Source organism: Emys orbicularis, chromosome 25 (genome assembly GCF_028017835.1).
Source record: "Emys orbicularis isolate rEmyOrb1 chromosome 25, rEmyOrb1.hap1, whole genome shotgun sequence".
Taxonomy (NCBI): domain Eukaryota; kingdom Metazoa; phylum Chordata; order Testudines; family Emydidae; genus Emys; species Emys orbicularis.
The window spans coordinates 3,433,135-3,456,358 of record NC_088707.1 but is presented as its reverse complement, the minus strand read 5'-3'; the positions used below and the strand labels follow the sequence as shown (position 1 = coordinate 3,456,358).

The following is a 23,224-nucleotide window of genomic DNA, read 5'->3' as shown; positions in this document are numbered from 1 at the left end:
AGGACAGCGTTATATCGAGGTAGAGGTGTATAAAATATATACATTAACTAGAGTTGAATACTGGTATATTTTTTCCACAATAAGAAGAGTAGCCTAAATTATAGTTAAATCTCTACGTTTAACAGAGTTATATTAAGAAACTATTTAACATTCTGTTAACCATAGCCATTAAGCTCATGCATAAGGGTATAACACATAACCTGCATATTGACCAGAGGTTTCATCACAATTTCTTGATTTATAAATATGAAATATGATAGATTAAAGCTTAATAAGACAAATTCTCAACATTTGGAATCTAGGGGCTGCCTATCTGACTTAATTTGTCTTAATTAAATACAAAAATTTATTCAACATAGAGAGCATTATTATTACTTGAGTTTTGTAGCATCTAAAAGCACCAATCAGGGATCAAGGCCCCATTATGCTAGGCCTTTTACAAACACAGAATTGCATTACATCTATTTGTTATATCTGCTGAGACTTCTTTAGCAATTATAAATATTAGATATTCTTTGTGTAGGCCTGTCCTTCAAAAATTCAGTAAAATGATAAACAAAAAATAACATTTATTCCTTAATGAGACAATAAAATTTCAAAAACCACATCAATGTTTTGTATGTGTGCAATTTATCAGTTAGTACAACAAAGAATTGACTGACACAAAGAAAACTGTTGATCAGGCTGCATTTCAGAAAAATGTCTATGCAAAATGTGTTTTCATACTGAAATCAACTGAACCAGCAGTGTTAAAATAGGCCAGTAGAACAAATTAGGCTAACAACAGTTTGCAAAGGTTTTTCATTTTGCAGTTCAGGTAATTTTGCAAAGTCATCAATGGGTTTTTCAACTCTGGCGTTTGAACTCTTTGCTGCAGGGGTTGGCAAAATGTATCTTGCAAGCTAAATGTGACTCTCAGTATCCAACGATGTGATCCACCTTCTTTCTGAGAAACAGACATGGCCCAAACAGACTACCTGCTTCACCATGCAATCTTTCCTTTTGATCCAGTGGAAGGTTGCTGAGATCAAGATGGAGCATTGCAAGATGGGATCTTTAGTGTCTGTGAGCTACCCCTCCATATTAAAGATGAGGTAAGCTTCAATCTGCTCAATTTTATGCCAATTAGGGGGCAAATCCTGATTTAAATGGAAAGCAGCGGTGCTCGGCACTTTGCAGGAGTGGGCCTTATGTACTCCTCCAGCTTCAGTGCCAATATGTGATTAACGCAGTCCTGGGCCCAAGTGAGAGTAGTGCCAAACACACACTCATGAAGTCAATGAGGATTTACATGACAGATAAAAGGTACTCATTAAAATACACTGCTCATTGGGCCCAGAAAACGGCTATGAACAATTTCTTTTGGTGCAGTATATCTTAACAACACTTCTTTGCCTGAGTAGTGGTGGGAAAAGTCTGCCTACTAGGGGCAGATACTGTGAAACGTCTCTTTCAAAAAACTGTCAATGTAGCTCAAATTGAACTTTTCACAGGCTCAGTGGTTGATTGCTCACTTTATCTGGGAAATACTGGGTGGGTAGGTGGTTGAAGCCCTGCCTAGCTGAACAATAAGTGAAGAGTGGGAGAGTAAATTCTGGGCAAAGTAATCTTCAAGGATTCTATGGTGGCGTGAGAAAGAAGCTGGTGGTATTTGATGTAATATACATGCAGTAATTCAAGGTGTTTCCTGTGCTAATGACTAGGTAACACTTCACTATTTGTACTTTTTCTTATTCATCTTTCTACACAACACAAAAATGATTTTGTTTAACCCTAATGAGAAACATTTTTTCTACGGTGTACATGAAAATACAGCCGTCTTTGGAATGAAATGTAGAAACCGTTTATCAGCTCATAGTAATTTAGGACAGGAAATAAAGAAGAATACAGTATGTTTCTGCCCCACCCTTTTTAGGCAACCTCCTGTTGTAAGAGACCCCTCCAAAGTATTTCCAAATATACTGAGCATGAACCTAATGTCCTCTATCTGATTTTACATATCTTCTGTAAGTCAGGAGTAACTCAACTGAAGGGTTTTGTAGTAGTGCTGTGGCACGGGTATTTTGGGGTAGCAGTTTTGTTAGTCTTTAAGGTGCCACCAGACTCCTTGTTGTTTTTGTAGATACAGACTAACACGGCTACCTCCTGATACTTGGGGTAGGAGGGGCATCCACCCAGCTCACTAAAAATGTCCCTGGCAATAAGAAGTTTTCTACCACAAAGGGATTCATAAAAGTATTTTACAACTATGTATCTACAAATTGAACACAAATGGACAAAAATATCTTCCCCACTCTGCACAAAAAATATAGCACTTATATAGTACTTTTCAACTTCATAGCATTTTACAAACATTAATTTTATTAATCTTCACACATACCCCTATCAGGCAGAGAAAATATTATCATCCCCTTTTTACACGAGGAAAATAAGTCAGGGAAAGGTGAAGTGATTTGTCCAAGATCACAGAAGGAGCCAGTGTCAGAGGCAGAATTAGAATTCCGTATTTCCTGACACTCAGTCCTCTATTCAGAACACTAGCTCCCACTTTTGCTCCATGGAAAAAAGTGAAACACATTACACAGCAGTTGACACAACACTGAAAAAGTACAAAATAAGTGCTCAGACCAAATACTCACTGGATGAAAAAATCCAGCAGAACACATCTAACTCTACATTATATAAAAGATTTAAAAAAAATAAACATACACTCAGCAAAATTATTATCATATTCACATCTTCAGCACAGTGACTAATAATACAGCTGCAGAACAATGATTAGATTAAAAGAACTATTTTAAAAACTGTCTTCAAAGTAATCGTAAATACTCATTTTGCAAAACAGCACATTTCACTCCAAGGGATATCCCCATGTAAACCAGAAAGTGTGATTGAATTGTCCGCTCCCACACATTCTTACATGAAGATTCTCACGGTAGCTACTGCTAATATCTGCCAGGACACTATGATTCTACTTGGCAACGCTAAATCCGAAATATATTGAGTCAAATTCTATGCTCATCTACGCAACCTCATGGCCATCAGTGAGGTTACATGGGTATAAATGAGGGTAGCATCTGATCCAATACATTTTGAGCCTAGCTTTCCTCTCACACGGGTGTAACACAAGTGAGAGGAGACTCGGGACCTTTATTTTCACATTCAGTACACTTTCATTAGAAAATTGCTTTCTAAATCAAAAAGTTTCCGTGTTATTTGTTCTATATGTTATCTTCTCTGTTCTCTCCCTGAGTTACAGTAACCTCATACTGCCCAATCCTGCAGCCCTTAGATAAGCAAAAATCCCATTTGCCTTAATGAGCATTTTGTCTGCCCGTTGCTATTTTAGAGACTGCTCCTGCACCAGGTGAAGTCAGTGTGAGTTTTGATATTGATGTCAATGGAAGCAGAATCGGGTCTTAGTCTCATTGCAATTTTGTTCTGTTAGAAAGACACATACTTGATCCATCAATGAAAAGCAGGATTTCCTCCAGAATTTAGAGGCAAGCCAACAAAGGGTCTCGATGGGTATCCCAAAAGCGTACCCAGTTAAAAAAACCCAAACCCCAAATAGCTCACATGGCTTATTTTGATATTACTGAGTAAGAGGTGAGTGGGGAGAGACTTTAAAGAAAGTAAACAGAGTGGGGTAAGCAAAAGCAAAGTGTGGTGAGACAACACACTCTTTAAGACTTTGGGGGAAACATTTAAAAGTTATTTGATACGATCTGCCCAGATATGTGTTTTCCCTGTTTCAATAATTTGGCCATTTTAGGAATACCTCAGGAATTGAAACACTAACAGAAAGTGTCTCTTGTGTGTTACTGGCTGGAATACAGTGGTTCTGAAAGGGCAGTAAGGATGGACAATCTTTTGTGCTGAATTTCAACTTTTTTTTATAAGAATTATTACATCAATATTTGACTTTGTATTTCACTCAGAATACAGCTAGATTGCCATTTTACTATTACTGGAAGCAATGTTCTAACAAAAATACATGTTAAAATATTTAAAAACATATCTTAAGTTGCTATTAATTTTCACAAAAATAAAGTTCATACAAAATCTGTATCTGCCAATCTTTGGTATTTATATATAGTGCCAGTCACCACAGTATCTAGGCACAGATGCTACAGAATACTGCATTTCGAGTAACAAATAAAAAGCCCCATCAGTACTTTGCTACTATGAGGGACACTAACATTTTTAGAACTGGCACAAAAAATATTTAAGCAATTTTTTTAGTCAAATTTAAAAAACAAACAAATCTAAAACAGATCCTTTGGTCTCTTGGAAAATCAATCCTTTTACTTCAGGACCACTCTGTGCTCTCCTCGTGCTATATGTGAGGAGAACTCATATCTGTCTTGGCTTCTGTACCCACACATGTTGCATTCGAAAGGATCACGGAATCCGTGGCATCCCATATGAATGGTGAACATCACATAATCCAAAAACAAGACACGACAATGGTCACATCTGTAGACCCCGATGACGTCACCTTCCTTATTGATAACCTTAAAGGCATCACGTGGGCATATGGTTGGTGGCTTGATTATGTCATATGGCCTTGGGAGCTCCTTCAAAGATTGGAGGCCATTGCGGACCTGGGAGGGGATCATTTGGTTTTGATGGTAGGTGTGACTCTGGCGCTCCTCATGGTTGCTATCAGTATCTGTGGAGTCTTGGCCACTGTTGTTTGGGGAAAGGCCTCTGTCAGAAGACAAACTTTTGTCTCTAAGGTGGGCATGGCTCTTCTCTGTGTCTTGTGGATTGCCATTTGACATTTCAGAGCGGGTGAGTGGTATGGGATACAAGCTGCTGATGACAGGGACCATCTCAGAAGTGGGAGCTGGTGGGGTTTGTACAAGGGGACGCAGTGCTTCTGCTCCAAGATAGCTGATCGCATTATTTATGGCCTGGTCCATCATACGTCCTTGCATCATTTCGCTTTCCTTTTCATACAAGAAACTGGAATTGTAATTAATGTCAAAGCTATGTCGCTTCTCACCTACAAGAGAGGAAAGAAACTGAATTACTGAGTGGATTGTAAAAGTATTGAAACTCTAGGATCCTTTTCTAAATAGCAGTAGTCGATGAAAAGGAAACAGATTTGAATTTAGCTGTATGCTCTTTGGGGCAGGGATGCTGTTTATGTAAGTAAATTGACTTTTTGAAGCACAAGCCCATAGGAAATGGAGCAATAGAGAAGTTAGTTAAGCAACTTGCTGGCCAATCCATCACTGAGCTTGATGGTTCTGGGATTTAAGGTAAAGATTTTAGGAAAGATCGTCAAGGATTTATTTCCTTCATCTTTACATAAAATCATGTGAAAATTGATTTATGAAAAACAAAACAGGCAAAAAAGTCAATTAGTCAATAAACAAAATCCACAGCAGGTCCTGAGAACATTCCCTCTAGCTCTTTAATCATCTCCTGAGAAATTGTACTCTTCTGTGACAGGGAGGGTAAACTGGCCACTGTCAGAAGACAGAATACTGGGCTAGATGGATTTTTGGTCTGACCCAGTATGGCTGTTCTTATACCATTCATTGCTTTATATCTAAATTAAGTAGTTGGAAGGCCTCTTCAATAAGATTACATAGGCATAATTCTGGGACGATTGCACTTAATCTTTTTACATTTCTTTGCATGGGAACCCTCACTTAAGCTTTCTTTTTGCAGCTCGTTTGTTCTTATTGGGTCTGATTCTTCATGATGTTACCTGGGTGTAAAACTGTAGAATTACATTGGAGAATTACGCCCATTGTATTTTAATACATTAAAATTAACAAAAATTTATGCATATTCCCAACCTAGACTGTGGCATAATATAGCTCTCCTTGGACTGGAATTGTTTCCTTTTAACTCGGTGAAGGTTCTCAGATAATACAGTATTGGCAGCCATATAAGTAGAGATAATGTATTCTTTTGGAACATTACATTACATCTGGCTAGATTATGACTATCTCTAATGCAGTTGCACAGGGGAGCAAAGCCCGCCTCTGTCCTATGTTAATGCTGCACACATTGTACTCATCCAAGCATCAAGGGAATGGGGAGAGAGCAGAGGGGCTACACAACCTGCTAGCAAGGTATGGGACAAGGAAGGTTAGCGTGGGTGGAGCCATGGTCCTGACCCTTTGTGTGCCAGGTGCAAAGAAGGAAGAAAGCTGCACTCCAAAAAAGACTGAAGTAACTCTTTTGTGGATGTCTAGAAATAAGTAACTGAATTCTGTGGTTAAATGAAACTTACAATCTTTCATAGTTAAGAAAATGGACAAGCCTGAATGTTCACATGCAAGTGACTTGCAAACATCAGATCCACTAATCTCTGAGTTACGGTAACTTGAATAGTACAGATGTTTATCAGTCACCTGTAGACACTATGACTCAATGTATATGAAACTCACCAGGTTTCACTGCAAAGACAGCAAAACCAGCAGCTCACGTTTCTTTTATAAAACACTTTTATAAAAAAGGTTAGTGAACCACAAGAATGTAACTGCTTCCAACCCTCAGCAAAACTTGTGATCCAACTTCTATTCAGAGGGAACAAAAATGGTATAACACATTTGAATGACTCATAATACCAGTTCTAGACAAATGAAAGGTTTAATCAAAACTGAAATAAAAAAATAACAAGAGCAAAAATATACAGAACCTTACTATGAAACTCCTGTTAAAAAGCTCAGCAGTCATTGAAATAAGACTTGAAACAAATGTCCTGCCCTCTTGTGGTCATTAACGATCTGGCACTACTTTTCCCAATAGATATGCGAGCCCTCAGGCCCTGTTCAAATTCCCACTTAGTTAATTCCATTCTGCTTCCCTAAAATTCCATATGATAGTTCAATTAGATAGAATATCCCACTTCACTCCCCTGACATAAATAGGGATGTCATGTGTTGTGCACCTTTTAAAAGCTTCCATATTCCACACCATAAACAGTAGTGAGTGAATGATTCCTACATGTATTTATTAGGTTATTAAGTTTGTTAAGCACTTTGGGATGAAAGGTGTTACATATTAAATAATATAGTAAGTTGAATTATTATTAGATCTCATTATTGAAGGCACTAAATGTCAGAAAAATTAATAAGTGTATATTCTTCATTGCATTTACATCATACCAAATGATAACAAAACATTATAGGCAAACGGATGGAGTTCCACTGGTTTTGTTGTGTTCTAAGTCAACAAGCCTTTGCTTAAAAGGAGACAAAGGGCAGCTCAGACTTTGCCCCATTAAGACAGCAACAAGACAGGGGTGAAAGAAAAGAAGAGTAGATTAGGAAAAGGCAAGAGTGCACAAGAGCCATGGAATAAAGTGAAGAAGATTAATTAGGGCATAAAGTAGTGATACAATTTTATTTATTGCAGCATTGTGGGACAATGCAAGAGATTACTGTGAGTTAAATTGCTATTGCTCCCAAAGGAAGTACCACAAAGTTACTGTGAAACAGCAAATTAAGAACCAAGCCTACATTCTCTTCTACTGTTGATTTACAAAGCTAGCTACTACACAATTTAAGAAACATCTTTCCCCAGTTTATCTTTTTCACCTCAGTGCAATGCAAAACTTTCCCCTTCAGAATTCACACGATCATATAATGCAAACACATCGCCAGTTGCTGCTCAGTGATGCTTACTCTACAGCAGTATGCAGATTTTTGTGACATGATGAGGTGTGGACACTGGAAAAAGGGAGTGAACCTGCTTCCTGTTGCTCTGCTAACCAAGGCAGGCCATTTTTCATTAGTTACTTCACACAGAGAGCTGGCGGTATTTGCTGAAGTTTCAAAACTGTACTAGCACATTTACCACTGGGGAGAAAGATATTTTTAATACTGCTCTCAAAAAGAAGTAGCACAAAATGAGCCATATGGGCAGTTGTGTAAACTGGCACAGCTTAATTGATTTCAATAGAGCTACTCTGATTTACACCAGCTGAGGATCTACTCCAATGTATATTCTATTCAAAAGATGAGCAAGTTTAATTGAAAGGTTTGCCTACCAAGCTATATTCCTATTCCTGGGTATCAGTTCCACTTAACATACAACTAGAAAAAATGGCTAACTGAAATGGTAATTACAAGGTGCTAAATACTACAAGTTTGGTGCACAGAAGTACACATTAGAAATCTGTCAGGAAGATGGGGAGTGTAACAACTGTTCTCCCAAAACCCATGGAAAGGCCAAAGGCAGAACCTCTGCAACAGGAGCCATGAAGGGAAGGTCTCAGGTAAGTTTTAGGAGTCCGGGGTATGGTTTGTTCATGTATATTCATATATGTCCTGGCAACTGCACATACCCACACAAATTATTTGCACCAGTGGTTCTCTACCTGCGGGCCAATTAGCACACAGCTGTGGCCCATCTCAGCTGTGTGCTAAAGGCCATGGGCTCCAGGCTCCCAGCTGCCCTGCTGCGCAGTGAGCTCCAGGCAGCTAGCTGCCACATAGCCCCACATGGTGGGGCTCAGTGTCCGGGCAGCGCCCCGCACAGCAGGTCCGGGTCTTGGGGCCCTGCATGGTGGGCATTGGGGTCCCTGCCCCCCACCCAGCTCTCCGCTCCTGGCCCCACTCTGTGGAGGTGTCTCTGGGCAGAGGGCGTGGAGCATAGGGGTTTGTGTGAGGGTTTAGTTGGGGGATACTGTGGTTCTCAACCTGCAGCCCAGATAACACTTTGTGGGCCGCATATGCGGCCCACAATGATAAATAGATTGAGAACCACTGATTGACACAATGGGGCCACTGCTGGTCAGAATGTGATACATAATCTTTTAGAGCCATGTACATGATGGGCCAGAATTTGGCCTACAGAAAGGGTGAGAGTCTGCAGTGTCACCATGTTTAAGAGAAGTCAACAGACAATTTAATAGTTTTTCTTGTTAGTAGACTTCTTTCATAGAAATGAGCCTAGGCTGGCCTGTTGGTTTACATCTCCTTATCCCTCCTTCCTGAGGAAATGAAAAATCAGCACCCTTCTGAGAACTTGATTTCCCAAGAAATCACAAAACTGTCCTGGCAGATTTTTCCTCCTGCACATATAGTTCAAGAAGTCACAAAAGTCAAGTCAAGGTCGGACAGACTGCTGCTGCAAACATGCCACTCAAGAATAAAAGGGAGTGAGTGACTCATGCTTTTTTCACTTATTACCCAACAACGTCATGCCTGTAGCAGAGGTTCTAGAGAAACAGCATGTTTCAGAACTCAATTACTCTATATCACTAAAAGAATGTCCCCAGTGCCCCCAACTTTATCCCCCAAAACACTTCTTTATACCACTGTGTCAGCTTGCACTGTTAATAAACTGTATCAATGAAGCATTACAATAGAATAAAAAGGGCTCCATCCTGCAAGGTGCTGAGCAAAGCACTTCAGCTCATGCTTAACTTTAACCACGTGCTTAAGTTCTAATGAAAAGTTCAACACGTGCTGAAGTGGTTTACTGAATCAAGGATTAAGTTCTTTGTTGCATTGGGCAAGAGTGTTTAGCACCTTGCAAAATCACACCCCCAATGAATTATGATGACAAAAATCTGAGGCTGCTCTCAATACCAAAAAGAAGAGCTAAAGAACTTGAATGGCATTTTAGGAATCACAGTATGGCCTGGAAGGCCTAATCCCCAAGGCCAATATTTTCAAACCTGGGTACCTAAAGTTAGGGTCCTAAATCCATATTTAGGTGCCTATGTAAAAGTGGCTTGTTTTTCTGGGGTGATGAAAGTTCACGAGTTTCCACTGAAACCAATAGGTGCTATAGGTTCTCAGCACCTTTGAAAACCAGGTCACTTTTATTTAGATGTCTAAATTTTTACTTAGGAGCCTACCCTTTGGTACCCAGATTTGAAAATTTGGGCCCAGAATTTCAAGAAACATCCTTAGTACCCCTCTATGCAGGGTACAGATCAGACTGTATGAAAATGGATTGCTCAAGTTCTGGCAGATGATTTCTATTACTATCCTGTTTCTTTCTCTTCTGTGAGTGTGAATGTAAATTACCACAGAGGCCAGTATTTGCAACAGAAAATGTATATTAAGAAAATTAAGCATCCTGTACCACATATATCCCTCTGGAAAATGTATGATTAAGACATTATTAGTAGCAATGTTGCATAACTGCAGGCTAATTAAACTCCTGAGCTCAAACACAACTTCATATAGTGCAAAATAAATAACTATGACCAACAGACAGAGATAACAGCATCAAACACTGCTGAGAAACAGGATCTGCCATCAAACTCAGATATACAGGATTATTTAAAAACGATACCTTTGATTGGTTAGCTATTTTAATTAAAATACCACAGTGCATATTTTTTTTATTTAAACTTGAAACAAATCTAGCTACCTATGAGATAAGTATTATTACTAGTACTATATACCCAGTTCAGCAGGCTACTTGGCAAAGAGAAATGTGTTTTAAACTTATTTTGATTTCTGCAGAAAACATCAGGGATATTTTAGTACACCAGTGGTATAAATTAGAGTCAAATATTTTTCTGTGATCATTTGTTTATAATCTCATTTTGAAAGCTCAAGATTCAGTAAAACTGAAATGAAACAAAAGCAATTTTATAAACAGTCATTAAAGAAAACAACAACTGATGTGAGACCTTGCTGTTTAAGATTTCCAATTCGCCAAACATTGATTTTATAAAATTAAACCCAAAGTAAATTCTATGGAAATGTATTGTGGCCATATTTTTTTAACCAGAACAAGAAAGGGGTTGACCCTATCATTCAGATTCAAATGTTTAAAAATGACTTTCAAAAATTCAGTAATTTTCTGTCTTTGGGCTCTATTCTGCAGTGCCGTATGCCTCCTGCAAGGAGGTACTAAGCACTTTCGACTTCCATTGACTACACTACGATGAGAGTTCAAGGTACTCGCCCCAACAGGATCAAGCCCTCTGATTCTTCCCCAGTAAAACCCTGGTACAAAGGTTTTCACACACACACACAGCTCCAAAACACCCCCCCCCCTGCAAAATGTATATTTATTAACCATGCAAACACTAACACAAACAAGTACACAAAATACAGTATGAATTCAGATCTATTTGTCATTTATCTAATTGGACAATTTCTCTTGTTTATCAAATACCTATAATCAGTAAGTAGAAGTACAGCAGGAAAGCAGAAGTTACCTTATTTAAATACATGATGGACTAGAAAGGGCCCTTCATAACAAGTACTGCTATTGTACCTGTTGGTTACCAGCCCTCACACAGTTAACTGCTGCATGTGAAAAGACTTTTTATTCTTACCAATAAATTTCTGAGGCATTGAACTTTTTCGCTTTGCCACGTTGCTCGCTAACCTGTCCAGCACGAGTGCTCTTTCAGTCCCCATCTCTGCTTTGATGTGCCTTGCCTCCACGCTTGCTAGTTTGGAAAATGTGAAAAGAAAACACACGTAGGTTAAAAAAAAAAAAAAAGGAAGAGATGAATGGTTTAATCTCCGGAGTTTGCCACAGTAACTGGAAGGAAACAGTCTGGAGATCTGATGTAAACTTGTTTTGTTGTTTTTCTGTTGTTCTTGTTCCTTGCGTCTTGGGCACCAGTTGCGGTCAGTGGAACCAAGCACAGAAACGCACACAAATCTTGCAGTCTTAAGCTCGTGCAGGAGAGCATAACCCATACAAAACCAATATCTTCATTAGCAAGAGGAAGTGTAAAATAAACAGGCTGGACGTGGTTGGTTACAAAATACAGATGGAGATATAAGCCCTGCTCGGCTTTCCTTTTGATTCTGAGTAACACTATGTGACAGCTGCAGACCAACAAAATTCTTCAAGACAGCTTAAAAAAAGATACAGTCCCTATGTTATATTATCAAAAGAGTGCAAGTATTTTAATAATACTGCTCAGAAACTGGGGTCATTAGTAAGCTAGCAACAAAGAAACATAAAATCTTCCTATAAATTTTACATTTTTTAAAATAGCTTTACAATACTGTCTCCCATTCCCAATTTTTTTCCAGATTCTAGAAAAAGTCTGTTATCTAGTCTTACATTTTTTCTGTTTGTTACAACTGAAATTCACTGTGCACCCTCCATCTATGCATCACCTGTAGTTTTATCATTAGCTATTCAGATCTATTTAAAACTATTTAAACTGCCTAGAATTTCTGAAATTTGGGAATACTCGGTGTGTGTCTGTTCATCTAGTGCTGTGGCTCTTGGCCATTTTAAGAAACTTACCATTTTCCAGAGTAAGACTAACCAGTGCCCACTGTCACACATTCACACACTGTGGATGCTCTCAACCTCATCAAATTTCTCCAGAACTATGAACTGGACCAGCCAGGACTACCTGTTTGTCACCTCAACCCAGTATTGCCAGTCTCGTTCTGATTTTAACTGCTCTAGCCCCCAAATTCTTGTTTTCTCCTCAGGGACAGGTATTATTATTAGTGATATGCAGGAGCGCCGCCAGCTTTTCTGCCGCCATAGGCGGCAGAAGGTCCCGCCCCGAAATGCCGCCCCCCACAGAGGCAGCGGAAGGTCCCGCCGCCGAAATACCGCCGCGGTCTCTGCCCCCCAAATCGTAGCGCCCTAGGCGACCGCCTAGGTCGCCTAATGGGTTGTGCCGGCCCTGGTGATATGTATTAGAGCACCACTAAGAGGCACTAACCAAGATTAGGGCCACACCAGGGTAGAAACTAAACAAACATATTAGAGACAGACTGTGCCCCAAAGACCTTACAATCTAAATGGACAAGATGGAGAAAGGGTGGAAGGGAAGTAACGTGCCCAAGGTCACACAGCAGTTTGGGCTGTGGGATGACCTCACTGTAAACGGACAATTTAAATGTTATAATATTTCACATGGATACCATAAGATTTGGCGCCTTGCCTAGACAGGAGCGAAGTCTTATCATAAATGGAGGATACATACACATTTTGATACTGCAGACCAATTAAGTGCAGTTTATAAAGTATTAGACCTAAATTAATCTATTTGCTAAAAATACAGCAGTAGAAATAATGTAAAATATGGCTGTGAAAACAAAAGTGCAATATCATCCTCCTTTAAGCTATTGTGCAGTATTTTTCTGACATTTAAAAATAAGTTAAACCTTACATGTTTACTGTTACTGTTATTGATATTGGATGTATTTCAATCAGTACTAACCATGACTCACCAAACCTCAGCCATGACTATTTAGTTTGTCAATGTTTGTACAGCATTTTGAAAATGTAAAGTGCTTCACAAGTGTTAAGTATCAAACTGCTCCTGCCATGAAATCTAGCTATATATATGACTCAGAATGGATGGAATAACAGGGTCTGTATCTCCATTGTGTTACTCTGGTTTTATGTAAGTGTACCTCCATTGATTTACATGATAAATCAGGCCCACAAGTGAACACATTCACAGTGTTTTAAAGATGATAATACCGTGCCTTTATATTGTGATTATTTTTAATCCAAAGGATCACAACATGCTAAACAAACTTAAGAAACATATACATACTATAAACAGAGATCACTTTATCAACCGCTAAAATGCAGCTGCCTCTGGGGTGAAAGAGTATACAAACACAACATAGCAGTTGAAGTGGGGAAGTGAAGAAGCATACCAGAATCAGTTGAAACTGCAAGAGAAAGTTAAGTAGGCAAAATTTAATTAATTAGTTGGATTTTGGCCAGGGTCTTTGGGTTAACTCTTGCAAATAGTGCAATGGGATCTTTAATGTCAGCTTACATCTCATCCAAATGCTGTCACATTCAGCAACACAATTCGCCTTAGCATCATGCTGGGGCATTTGGTTTGATATTAATTCAGGGGGAAGAGCACCCCCTACTAAATCCCCAGCACCACTCCGTATGGCACCCTGGGTTATCTTTGGAGGTCTCCTATCCAAGTTCTGAATCATCCTAAACCCAGTAAGCTTTTGATTTTGACAGGATCACTGTACAAGGCAGTTTGCTATTAATAACGAAAAGAAACTCAGCTACCCACATCTCTCCTGAACAAAAACAAGTTAAGGATTATGTTTTAAACTATGGTCACTTTTTATACCCAGAAGCTTTTCACGGGAATGAAAAATATCAACGCAAAAGAGGGCACAATAAATATGTGATAACAGTATTGCTTACTTGTTTATTTCTTTCCTGTTCACAGCTCTTGGTTTGTTTGCTTTTTCTATTTTCTTTTATTCCTCCTATGCCTCTAAGTCTTTCCTAGTATCCTCTCATCAGTTTTTGGTGGTGGTGTTTTTTAATATACGTTCTCAGATCTACCTTATGTATCTATTGGTAGAACTCTAGAAGCAAGAAACGGTGAATACAAGATGTTTTACTCAGCCCAAGACCTATATTGGGAGTTATCCTTAGCATCTTGATGTCAAATTGGTTTTATCAATGCCATTTATTTACCACTGATGGAACCTTACTACACTACAGTCTAAAATGGTAGACATGCAGCTTCCTGCTGGGTGACACTAATATTCTGTGCAGAGAAGAGATTGCTGAAGAGACACTAAATATTGACCTACATAGTATGTTCTGGGTCATCTGCAAATGTCAGTTTTCTACACTGTTGTGTCTCATGATTTTAAGTTTTTCTTCCACATGCTAGTAGCCCTTTGTTTTTAAGAAACTGCAAAATATGGGCTGCAAAATATATTTGCAACCTCTTCAAAATGTAGTTCTAGAAAAACAATATGTTTGTTTCTGTAGCAGAGGCGTACAGGCATAGGCTCAGCTATCCCACACCTTATCATTGCAGCTCTCCCTGTCTAAAGGCTGGCCTGAGATGATCCCATCTACCTGTTCATTCTTGTCCATTTAATTAATAAAGAATAATACTTAGCAGTTATGTAGCATTTTTCCTCATCCAAAGATCACAAAACACTTCTCAAAGGTAGGTAAGTATCTTTATGTCCATTGTATAGATGAAGAAACTGAGGCTCAAAGAGGCAACGTGTCTTCTAAAGTGACTGCAATTGCAGTTGGTCAGTTTTTGGCCAGTCTTTAGGACTGGAACCCACATCTCCTGACTCCTACTCTGGTACTTTATTCACTTGATGTTCCAAGTAGAAACTGTGTCATTTCAACATGTAGTTAATAATATAATCTAAATACACCATGAATCTTTTTTTGTTTTTGTTGTTTTGTCACTTATTGACCTAGGATGGCTCAGAAGGATCTAGATTTAAATCAGCAACCATCTGAAAACTCTTTTCTGGATGGCTTGACAGAGGCACAAGGAAATGGCAGATGACTTGCCCAGGGTTACATAGAGAGTAACTGAACAGCGTGATCGAAAACCTAGACTCTTAATGACGTTATACTACTTTAGATTGTGATCTTGATATGTCATTCAAATCAAATAATGTTGGCCATGGTTCATCTTTGGATGGGTCAGCACCATAAAAACTCCCAAGGGTGCTGCAGGAAGTGTTGGAGATTCATTAGGTATTATTTTTCCCTCTGAATCTTTACTAATCAATGCCCTAGCATGGTGTTACAAACACTGAGGAGCTGTCTTTCAGGTGAAATGTAAAGCCAAGTTTCTGATCGTGGTCTTCTACCCAAGAGTAGGACAGTGTTAGCTCTAGTGTCCTGACCATTTTCAATTAAACTCTCCCTGAGGTCACAACTGGTTATGGCATTCTTCACTTAATGTCTTAGACATCTGTTTAGTGCTTATAAATGCTGTTGTCCACTCTATCAGTGTTTGCATTTCAGGTGTAAGTGTGTGCGCATTTCAGTGTTAGTCCTTTGTTTAAAAAACATTTTGGGATGAAAAGCATTACATACATGTGAGCTATTTTTCATTACTGACTACCACTTTTGCTATAACCATTAGACTCGTTATTCTAATTTCTTAAGAGAGCAGAGACTCATTATACTAATTTCTTAAGAGAGCACTGTCTCTAGTAAGCTTTACTGTCTACTACCATGCTGTAGAAATAGAGGGAGTTGGTCCTTTTCTTCCAGTCATGAACATTGATATTTTATCATTTGGCCTGTAATGAATTGTTTCCACAATGTGGTTTCTGTCACACTGTGACTATACTTTTTAGTGCATGTGGGCATCGTTAGCAAACCCTGAAGTGCTAAATGAAGCTCAAATTAGAGGCATTGCTTCCTGTCACATCTACTGTGTGGTCACTAAATAATGGAGAGTGGAACATAGAGGTGGGTTATTGTGCTAAGAAAATGGTGTGATCACAGATTGTTATCAAGGACTGAGCTAAGTTCTAACAATACTGTTACATAAAATCTTTTTTCAGCAATATTGTTACAATGCCACATTCTGAGCAAGTAGAATACTAAAATGCAATGAGAAATTATTTAAAATTTTAAAAGAATGGATGAACTGAAGATTGCTGAAAATTCTGTTTAACTAGAGTTCTGTTTTTTTTTATTTGCCTTTTTCTTCAGTTCATTTCTTTCAATTGTAGTTCTATGAACAGTCTGACACAACTTTTAAGGGATACATTAGGTTTCCATAATACACCTTGTATTCTGCTGTTGCTGCTGCTTCTGCTACTATTATTACTACTGTGTTGTGTTTTTTCCCCAGTGATCTCAAAGAGCTTTACAAACAATAATTAAGCCTCACAATCTTCTGAAAAGATAGGTGCAGTAAATCTTATAGCTATTTTAGAGATAAACTGAGGCATTAAGAGGGTAAGACACTTACAGGACTCCCAGTCCCCGGATATTACTTTTAACTTTTGGAATTCAACTTTAGATATATGGACTTTGTCCAGGAGTCATTAAAAAGAATAAATATTCTCCAAGCTTTGTAGAGAGCCTGTGTGCCTCAGGGAAATTATATGTTTATATGTTTGTTTTTAGTTTATTTTTTTAATAAAAGAAGGTTAACATTTGCATTTAGAAGTTAGTAACAAGATGCAACTATTGGAGAAGGATGAGAAAAAAATGGGATCGGCCTGCAGATTTTATCCTCCTGAAAGCAGCGGGAATAGACTTGGTAATCAAAACATGGATCTATCTTGAGGAAAATTTTTATGAAGTATATTGTCTGCTCCTGGAGTCTATTTAGTTCCTCTCCAAGCCAGAGTGAATTTCTGGCTTTTACTCCAGAGAACACAGGTCTTGGTCTTACTCTGCTCTGGTTTTCATAGAAGAGAGTAAATAGAAAAATCGGATCCATTTAAGTACAAATCACAATATTCATCCAGTTCTTAGACTAAGGATAACATTTTCAAAAGGGCTGAAGTGATGTAGAAGCCTGAATCCCATTTTCAAAAGAGACGTAGGCACTTAGGAACCTAAACCTCATTGCCTTTTGATGAGACTAAGGCACCTAAATACCTAAAATCACTTTTGAAAGTGAGATTTAGGAGCCCAACGTCTCTTAGGTATTTTTGAATATTATCCTGAATGTCTAAAAATGTCAGAGCAACACTGTAATGTATCTCCTTGAAGCACCATATGGAAATCATATAATTGTTCCCATGGCCGGTCTACATAATCATATGTTCCTATTACTATTATCCTCATCCTCCCCCCACAGTTTCCTCCATTTATTTATTACACCCTTTGCTGCATCTTGTCTTAAATTAGGGTGTAAAGCTCTTCTGGATAGAGACTGTCTTTTACTATGTGTTTTTGCACCTATTATAATGAGACCCTTGTATTACTTAGGCCTTCTGGACAACACTGTAATAAATAATAATAATCACAATAGCAGCAGCAGAGTTACGGGTAAGAGGAGCAATGATATGACATTTCAAGATTTTGCTCTTGCTGTCTCAACCAGTGGGGGGGAAATGCCACATTGAGGTGGAAACTTCTGAAATGTTGACAAATGTAAGGTGAATCTTTTTGCATATCAGCCATTGTGATCAATGCACGTTCCACGTGTGGAACGAGGGCAGAATATGCCATCTAATACAGTGCCTAACAGCAGAGAATTGAATAGAAATGCCTCAGCAAGATTAGAGTTCCTGTTTTTCATAATCTTACAATGCCACTAAAAAACGCTGCAATATTTTTTAAGGTGTGAGGCCTTAAAGGCAGAGTATACCGATACATAATGCTGTACTGGAAATTTATATTTCCTCTATGACCAATTTATGGCTTACCGTACTACTTTAGCACTGTATTTCACAGATTATGGATAAGTGAAAAATTGCCATTCTGAAGTGAGTACAAATGATGGGAACGACTATAAAGCAGAAATCTACAGTAGGTATAAAGTTTCTGTGCCTCAATTTCCCTGTGGTGGGCATCTCAATGTGATTGCCACCATGTGAGTGTACCTTGTAACATAAAACTGCAGTTATGGTATGTACAGGTTCTCATGAAAATCACAACTTGCTGACACACTCAGTTAACCATTTACTTTTACTGATACTTAACACATTTCTTTGTGCGCAAAAAGGAAAACACTCTATGAAGCACTAATTAACTTTGATAAATCATCATTTCCTGAATTTTTTTTTTTGCACACTAACGGACAAACTTGCAAGCAGCTCTGCAAGGTGGGGAGGAATCCCTGCACCCATTGCAGAGTCCTAATAAATCAATGGGGCTCCGTTAGTGCAAGGGCTTACCTTTGTGGTCCTGCTTGCAGAAATAGGGTCTAAAATAGCTGAATATTTTTTCTTGATAGCCATATCCCGACAAGAATTTTGTTATGTTTGAAGTGTCCATGTTAATTCCATAACTTTATTATTTATTATTATTATTATTATTATTATTATTCACATAAAAGAAGTATTTTAATCCTTATTTTAAATTTTAAAATTTTCATATTTTATCGGAGGAAAACATGCACTTAAACTCTTTGTTTGAAAAGAAAGATCTATTTCAAATTCAGAACCAAAAATGAGAAGCTTGATACTTTACGTTCACTTTTCAAGGCAGGAAGTTCCTACCTATAACAGCAGGAGAATGGGAGCCAGAATGCTGAGGTTTTAGACTCATATCTGCTACTGACTAGTTCTGTAAACTTTCAGCATGTCACAATCTCTCTATGCCTGTGTAAAATGAGGATAATTATATTTTCCTACCTCCTAGGGATGTTGTGAGGCTTAATTTATTTTATGTTTTGAAATTCTCTGATGAAAAGAGCTATAGAAAGAGAGAGTATTATTGTTGTTACTTTTGTCACTGAAATATTTTCTGAAATCCAGTATTGGGGTAATGAAAAGGAAAACAGAAGTTCCAAACTATTATTGGAAATTAACTTTTAAATCAGGTGACAAACTTCGCTTCAAAATAACTAAAGGAATTCAAGTCACTGACCAATATAGAGACTACATGAATGTAAAATTAGTTTGCCTGCATTCACAAAAGGTTGTTTTCAGTCATTAAACTACTTAGACACTATCATAAGAAAGTTATTTTTATTTTATTTTGTTTCAATTTAGAACAATAAAAAGAACCTCTACTCTGGCTCTGAATGCTGTGTCAATTATTTAAAATTACAAAACTAAGTTCAATCAGTTGACCTCTTCTCCAAGTAGCAACTCATAATCAAATACTAATACCCAGTGCCTTTGCCTATACCTCAATTTTCCCATTTTCCTTCAAAAGCCAAGTATAACATATGGGCCCCCTTCAGCGTGCCTGAAAGTGAGCAAATGGAACATGGATTTTTTATGTTCACATAATATGCATATTTCTATCTCCTTGTTTATTATTCAATATTTTCCATCTAAACTTCTCTCTACATTAGAGGCTGGTCCATCAAGAGTGTCAGAATCCCCACCCCATTTCCATCTCCTAGCCCTATACTTTTGCAGTTTGAAACACTAACAAATTCTAACTGATTATGATGGTATCAAACAGCAAATATTAATCTACTGAAAAATAGCTCTGAATGGACTAACACATGCAAACAATTGCTGTAATGAAATACCAGCAGCAACTCATCCAATGAAATAAACCACATAATAGTACTAGTGTAGGACTAATTTAATTTAATGTGTGTGTCACCTACAGAAATGCTGTGTATGAAGAATTCTGGATGTTTTATTGAAAGTAACAGTGAAATGAAAAAGTAATTAAAATAAAAGCGTTCTTTAACTAGCTGCCTGAGGGGTGCATTAAACTAGACCTTTTTATAAGATCTGCAGTCCCTTAGGTTACTACAAATGATTGTAATGAAAACTGTTTTCAGGCTGCAAATTAAGTTTGCCAGATGCCCTTTTTAAGGCACTGTAACATACAAAGACAAGCACTGTAATCTGATAAACTTACCAGCCTCACACATGCCAGTGCTCTGCAAGTAAGTACGACATCGCTCTTTATGCTCCTCTAATGAGCTTCTCTGCTTGTAACTCCTTCCACAAAACTCACATTTGTAGGGCTTCTCCACTAGAAAGAAAAGATGGCAGGATAAAATAACCACATGAGACTGATGAAACACTGCCTTCCTGGCATATGAGCACATAATTACTGATAACTCTCAATTTAACACTTGGGGAATGCCTTAAATTCCTATATAATTGATAACTATTATTAATTATTATTATTATTATTATTACTATGAAATCAAGGTTAACTAAGGGTGAAATTCACCCCGATATGGAGGGTCCATACATGGCCCTCTTCATTACTTAAGTCCAGCAGTGCCCTACTACAGTGATGGAATATCTGTCAGAGAGCTTCTGCACTGCATGCAGCTGAAATTTGTGTCAAGTAGGCTGGAAAATGGGCCTACAGGGGCAGACCAAAGGGGTTGCTGGACCTGGATTTACAGATTCATATAGCCCAAATTCTGATATCATAACTGCAGAGAGGCATTACTGGAACCCTGCAGACTGCTCACAGGTCAGGGTCTAGATTCTGTTCTCACCCAAACTCTGCAGATCAATCAAATTTATGGTGTATGGGATATGAATTCACCTTAGGATAGTAATTTTATGTTAGTAAATTTATAAATAATTGCTAAAATATGTCTGATATTTTCTAACTAGGCACAGTTTTAACAAAATGAATACAGCACTTTGAATGGTAGACTTTTCCTGGTAGAATATAAAATAAATATGCAATAGATACATATCTGTTGATACCATGCTAACACCACTAATGTAAATTATTATCATTTAATTAGCATGTTGCTTTTAAAAGATCTATTCAGATGTTATCTTCTCCCTCTTGGAAGAATAAAGAGTCTCCCTTTGTTCATCCTTAGCATGTCAGAACTGTTCAGTTATCCTTAATGCATTTCACATCCTAAGATTACATGAGGCAGTGCTCTTAGGATCAGACTTTCATAAGTTAGCCTCCACATTTGCAGAACCAGGAACAAAACCTAAGAGCTCTGATTCCTAGTACCCTACTCTTAAGCACTAGCTTCTCTTAGCATAACCCCCTAACATAGAGACACTACACTTGTGTGAAACAGGACTTGAATCATTGTTACTTAACCTTGTACTGATTTACTTAAACAGGGTTAGTAAAACCAGTGGAAGCCCTCATATGGATGCTCTTATTTCAGTTTCAGAGTGGCTTATTTCAATGTAGGTTAAACATGTTCCTAATCAATTTAAGATAAGCTGAAATAAACCTGGTTTAAACTGAAATAAAAGTATCCATACAGCCTTTACACTGCTTTAATTGAATTAGTCTAAAGCATCCCTTAAGTTAAACTAGTGCCACTCTATGTGTAGATAAGTTCAAAGGCACATAGGTGCAAACCCCTTCTTGAATCAGTACAACACATATATATTGGGGGGTTGCACTCTATACCAGTACAAAAAACAACAACAACCCCAAAACCCTGTATAATTAGGGCCTTTGTTTATTTATTTAAAGATTTTAACATCTTTTAATTAGTCACTAACAGGCTTCTCAGAACAATTTTAATCACAAACAGCTTCCGATTGTAAGGTTATTAGTTCACATATTGTTTGGCAGCTGTGCCAAAGAGGGTTGCTGCATTGTTGATGAAGATGTGTTTGAAGCATGATGTTTTTATGTGAGTCTTGATGAGGACATGTAGTTTTGTTGATCTGGGTCAAAGTCAAATCAGAACCTTGTTTATCCATGTAAGATAATCTCATTTTTAACTTTGATTCTTTGTAAGGTTAAACTTTTTTTCTGCATACGGTAGTACATAGATAGTATCTGTCATTCAAAATGCTTTTTTTCTAAACCTCTATGTAATACATGAAGGACATATAAAAATAAAAAGGAGTAAGTGTGATCTGATTGTTAAAGAGCAGGATTAGGAATTAGAACATATGGGTTCTATCCCTAGGTTTCTGAGTGACTTGCAGTGTTGGGACAAGTCACCCCCAGCTTTGTGCCTCCATTTCCCAATCTGTAAAATGGATATAATATGTTAATGGGATGTTGAAAAAATTAATTAACATTTGTTAAACTCTTTAAGATATTCAGATGAAAGTTACTAAAAAGGGCAAGTCTTATTTGGTAGTTGAATGACACCAGCCCTGGGTATTCTCCCGGGGCCATTCTGATGATCCAGGACAGGATAGCTCTAATAGACAAGAATGAGAGAAAGCCCTAGTGGAGTATAGTTTACTGCAACTATAAAAACTGAGAGTCTGATGGCATGGCCACATCTCCTAACGGAGAGGCCATACCTAGATGTTATGCAGTGCAAACAAGTGGAGTAACTGGGTCTCTCTCTCATAGTATTCTCTCCTGAAAGAAAGGCTTCCTACAGCCTTTTTCCTCACTAGCACATCCGTGCAGCAAAGAGCAGAACTGAGCCCCTATATGGAACGTACCATATATAGAATTAGAGGTCATTGCAAATTGTTAGGTCTCCAGAATCCGATTGGCAGATTAAACCTTATTGATTAACCCTTTCTATTTTCCACAACTGATGTCCTAGTGACACACATTTACAACACCTAAGTGTCTCTGTAGTCACTTACCAGAATGTGTCCTTAAGTGACCTGTTAGTGCATCTCTCCTTTGGCAGGCATAGCTGCAAAGATGACATTTAAAAGGTTTTTCCCCTGTATGTAGTTTAATGTGGCGGAGGAGGTTACCCTTCTGAGTAAAGGACGCTCCGCACTGATTACACTGGAATGGCCGTTCACCTTAAAATGACATTGAAAAAAAAGGACATTAAATATTTATATGGATATCACCTCCAGCCCCTCACCCTTTCCTTGTTGGAGGAGGAAAGAATGAGATACTGGATCAAATTCTGCCCTGGGACACACACACCGCTCCTGTTAACCTCAGTGGAAGTTACTTGTGAAGCTGGGGGCAGAATTTTGAACAATGTGTCCGTTTATGAGAAATA

The 23,224-nt window shown here is 38.1% G+C and overlaps 1 protein-coding gene across 2 annotated transcripts in view; it reads right to left on the bottom strand.

The window, feature by feature from the left end:
• Positions 1-3,875: 3,875 nt before the first annotated feature.
• IKZF3 (IKAROS family zinc finger 3) overlaps positions 3,876-23,224 on the bottom strand; it is a 37,270-nt gene continuing 17,921 nt past the window's right edge. Inside the window, exons 4-7 of one of the 2 annotated variants that reach the window (XM_065422470.1) lie at positions 22,848-23,015; positions 20,196-20,316; positions 11,276-11,388; positions 3,876-5,011 (exon numbers count right to left, since the gene is read on the bottom strand). In XM_065422470.1, the coding sequence (XP_065278542.1) occupies positions 4,308-5,011; positions 11,276-11,388; positions 20,196-20,316; positions 22,848-23,015 (1,106 nt within the window). In that variant the 3' untranslated portion in view covers positions 3,876-4,307. Of the gene's footprint in view, positions 5,012-11,275; positions 11,393-20,195; positions 20,317-22,847; positions 23,016-23,224 lie in introns of both variants that reach the window. The other variant, XM_065422471.1, reaches the window with a different exon arrangement.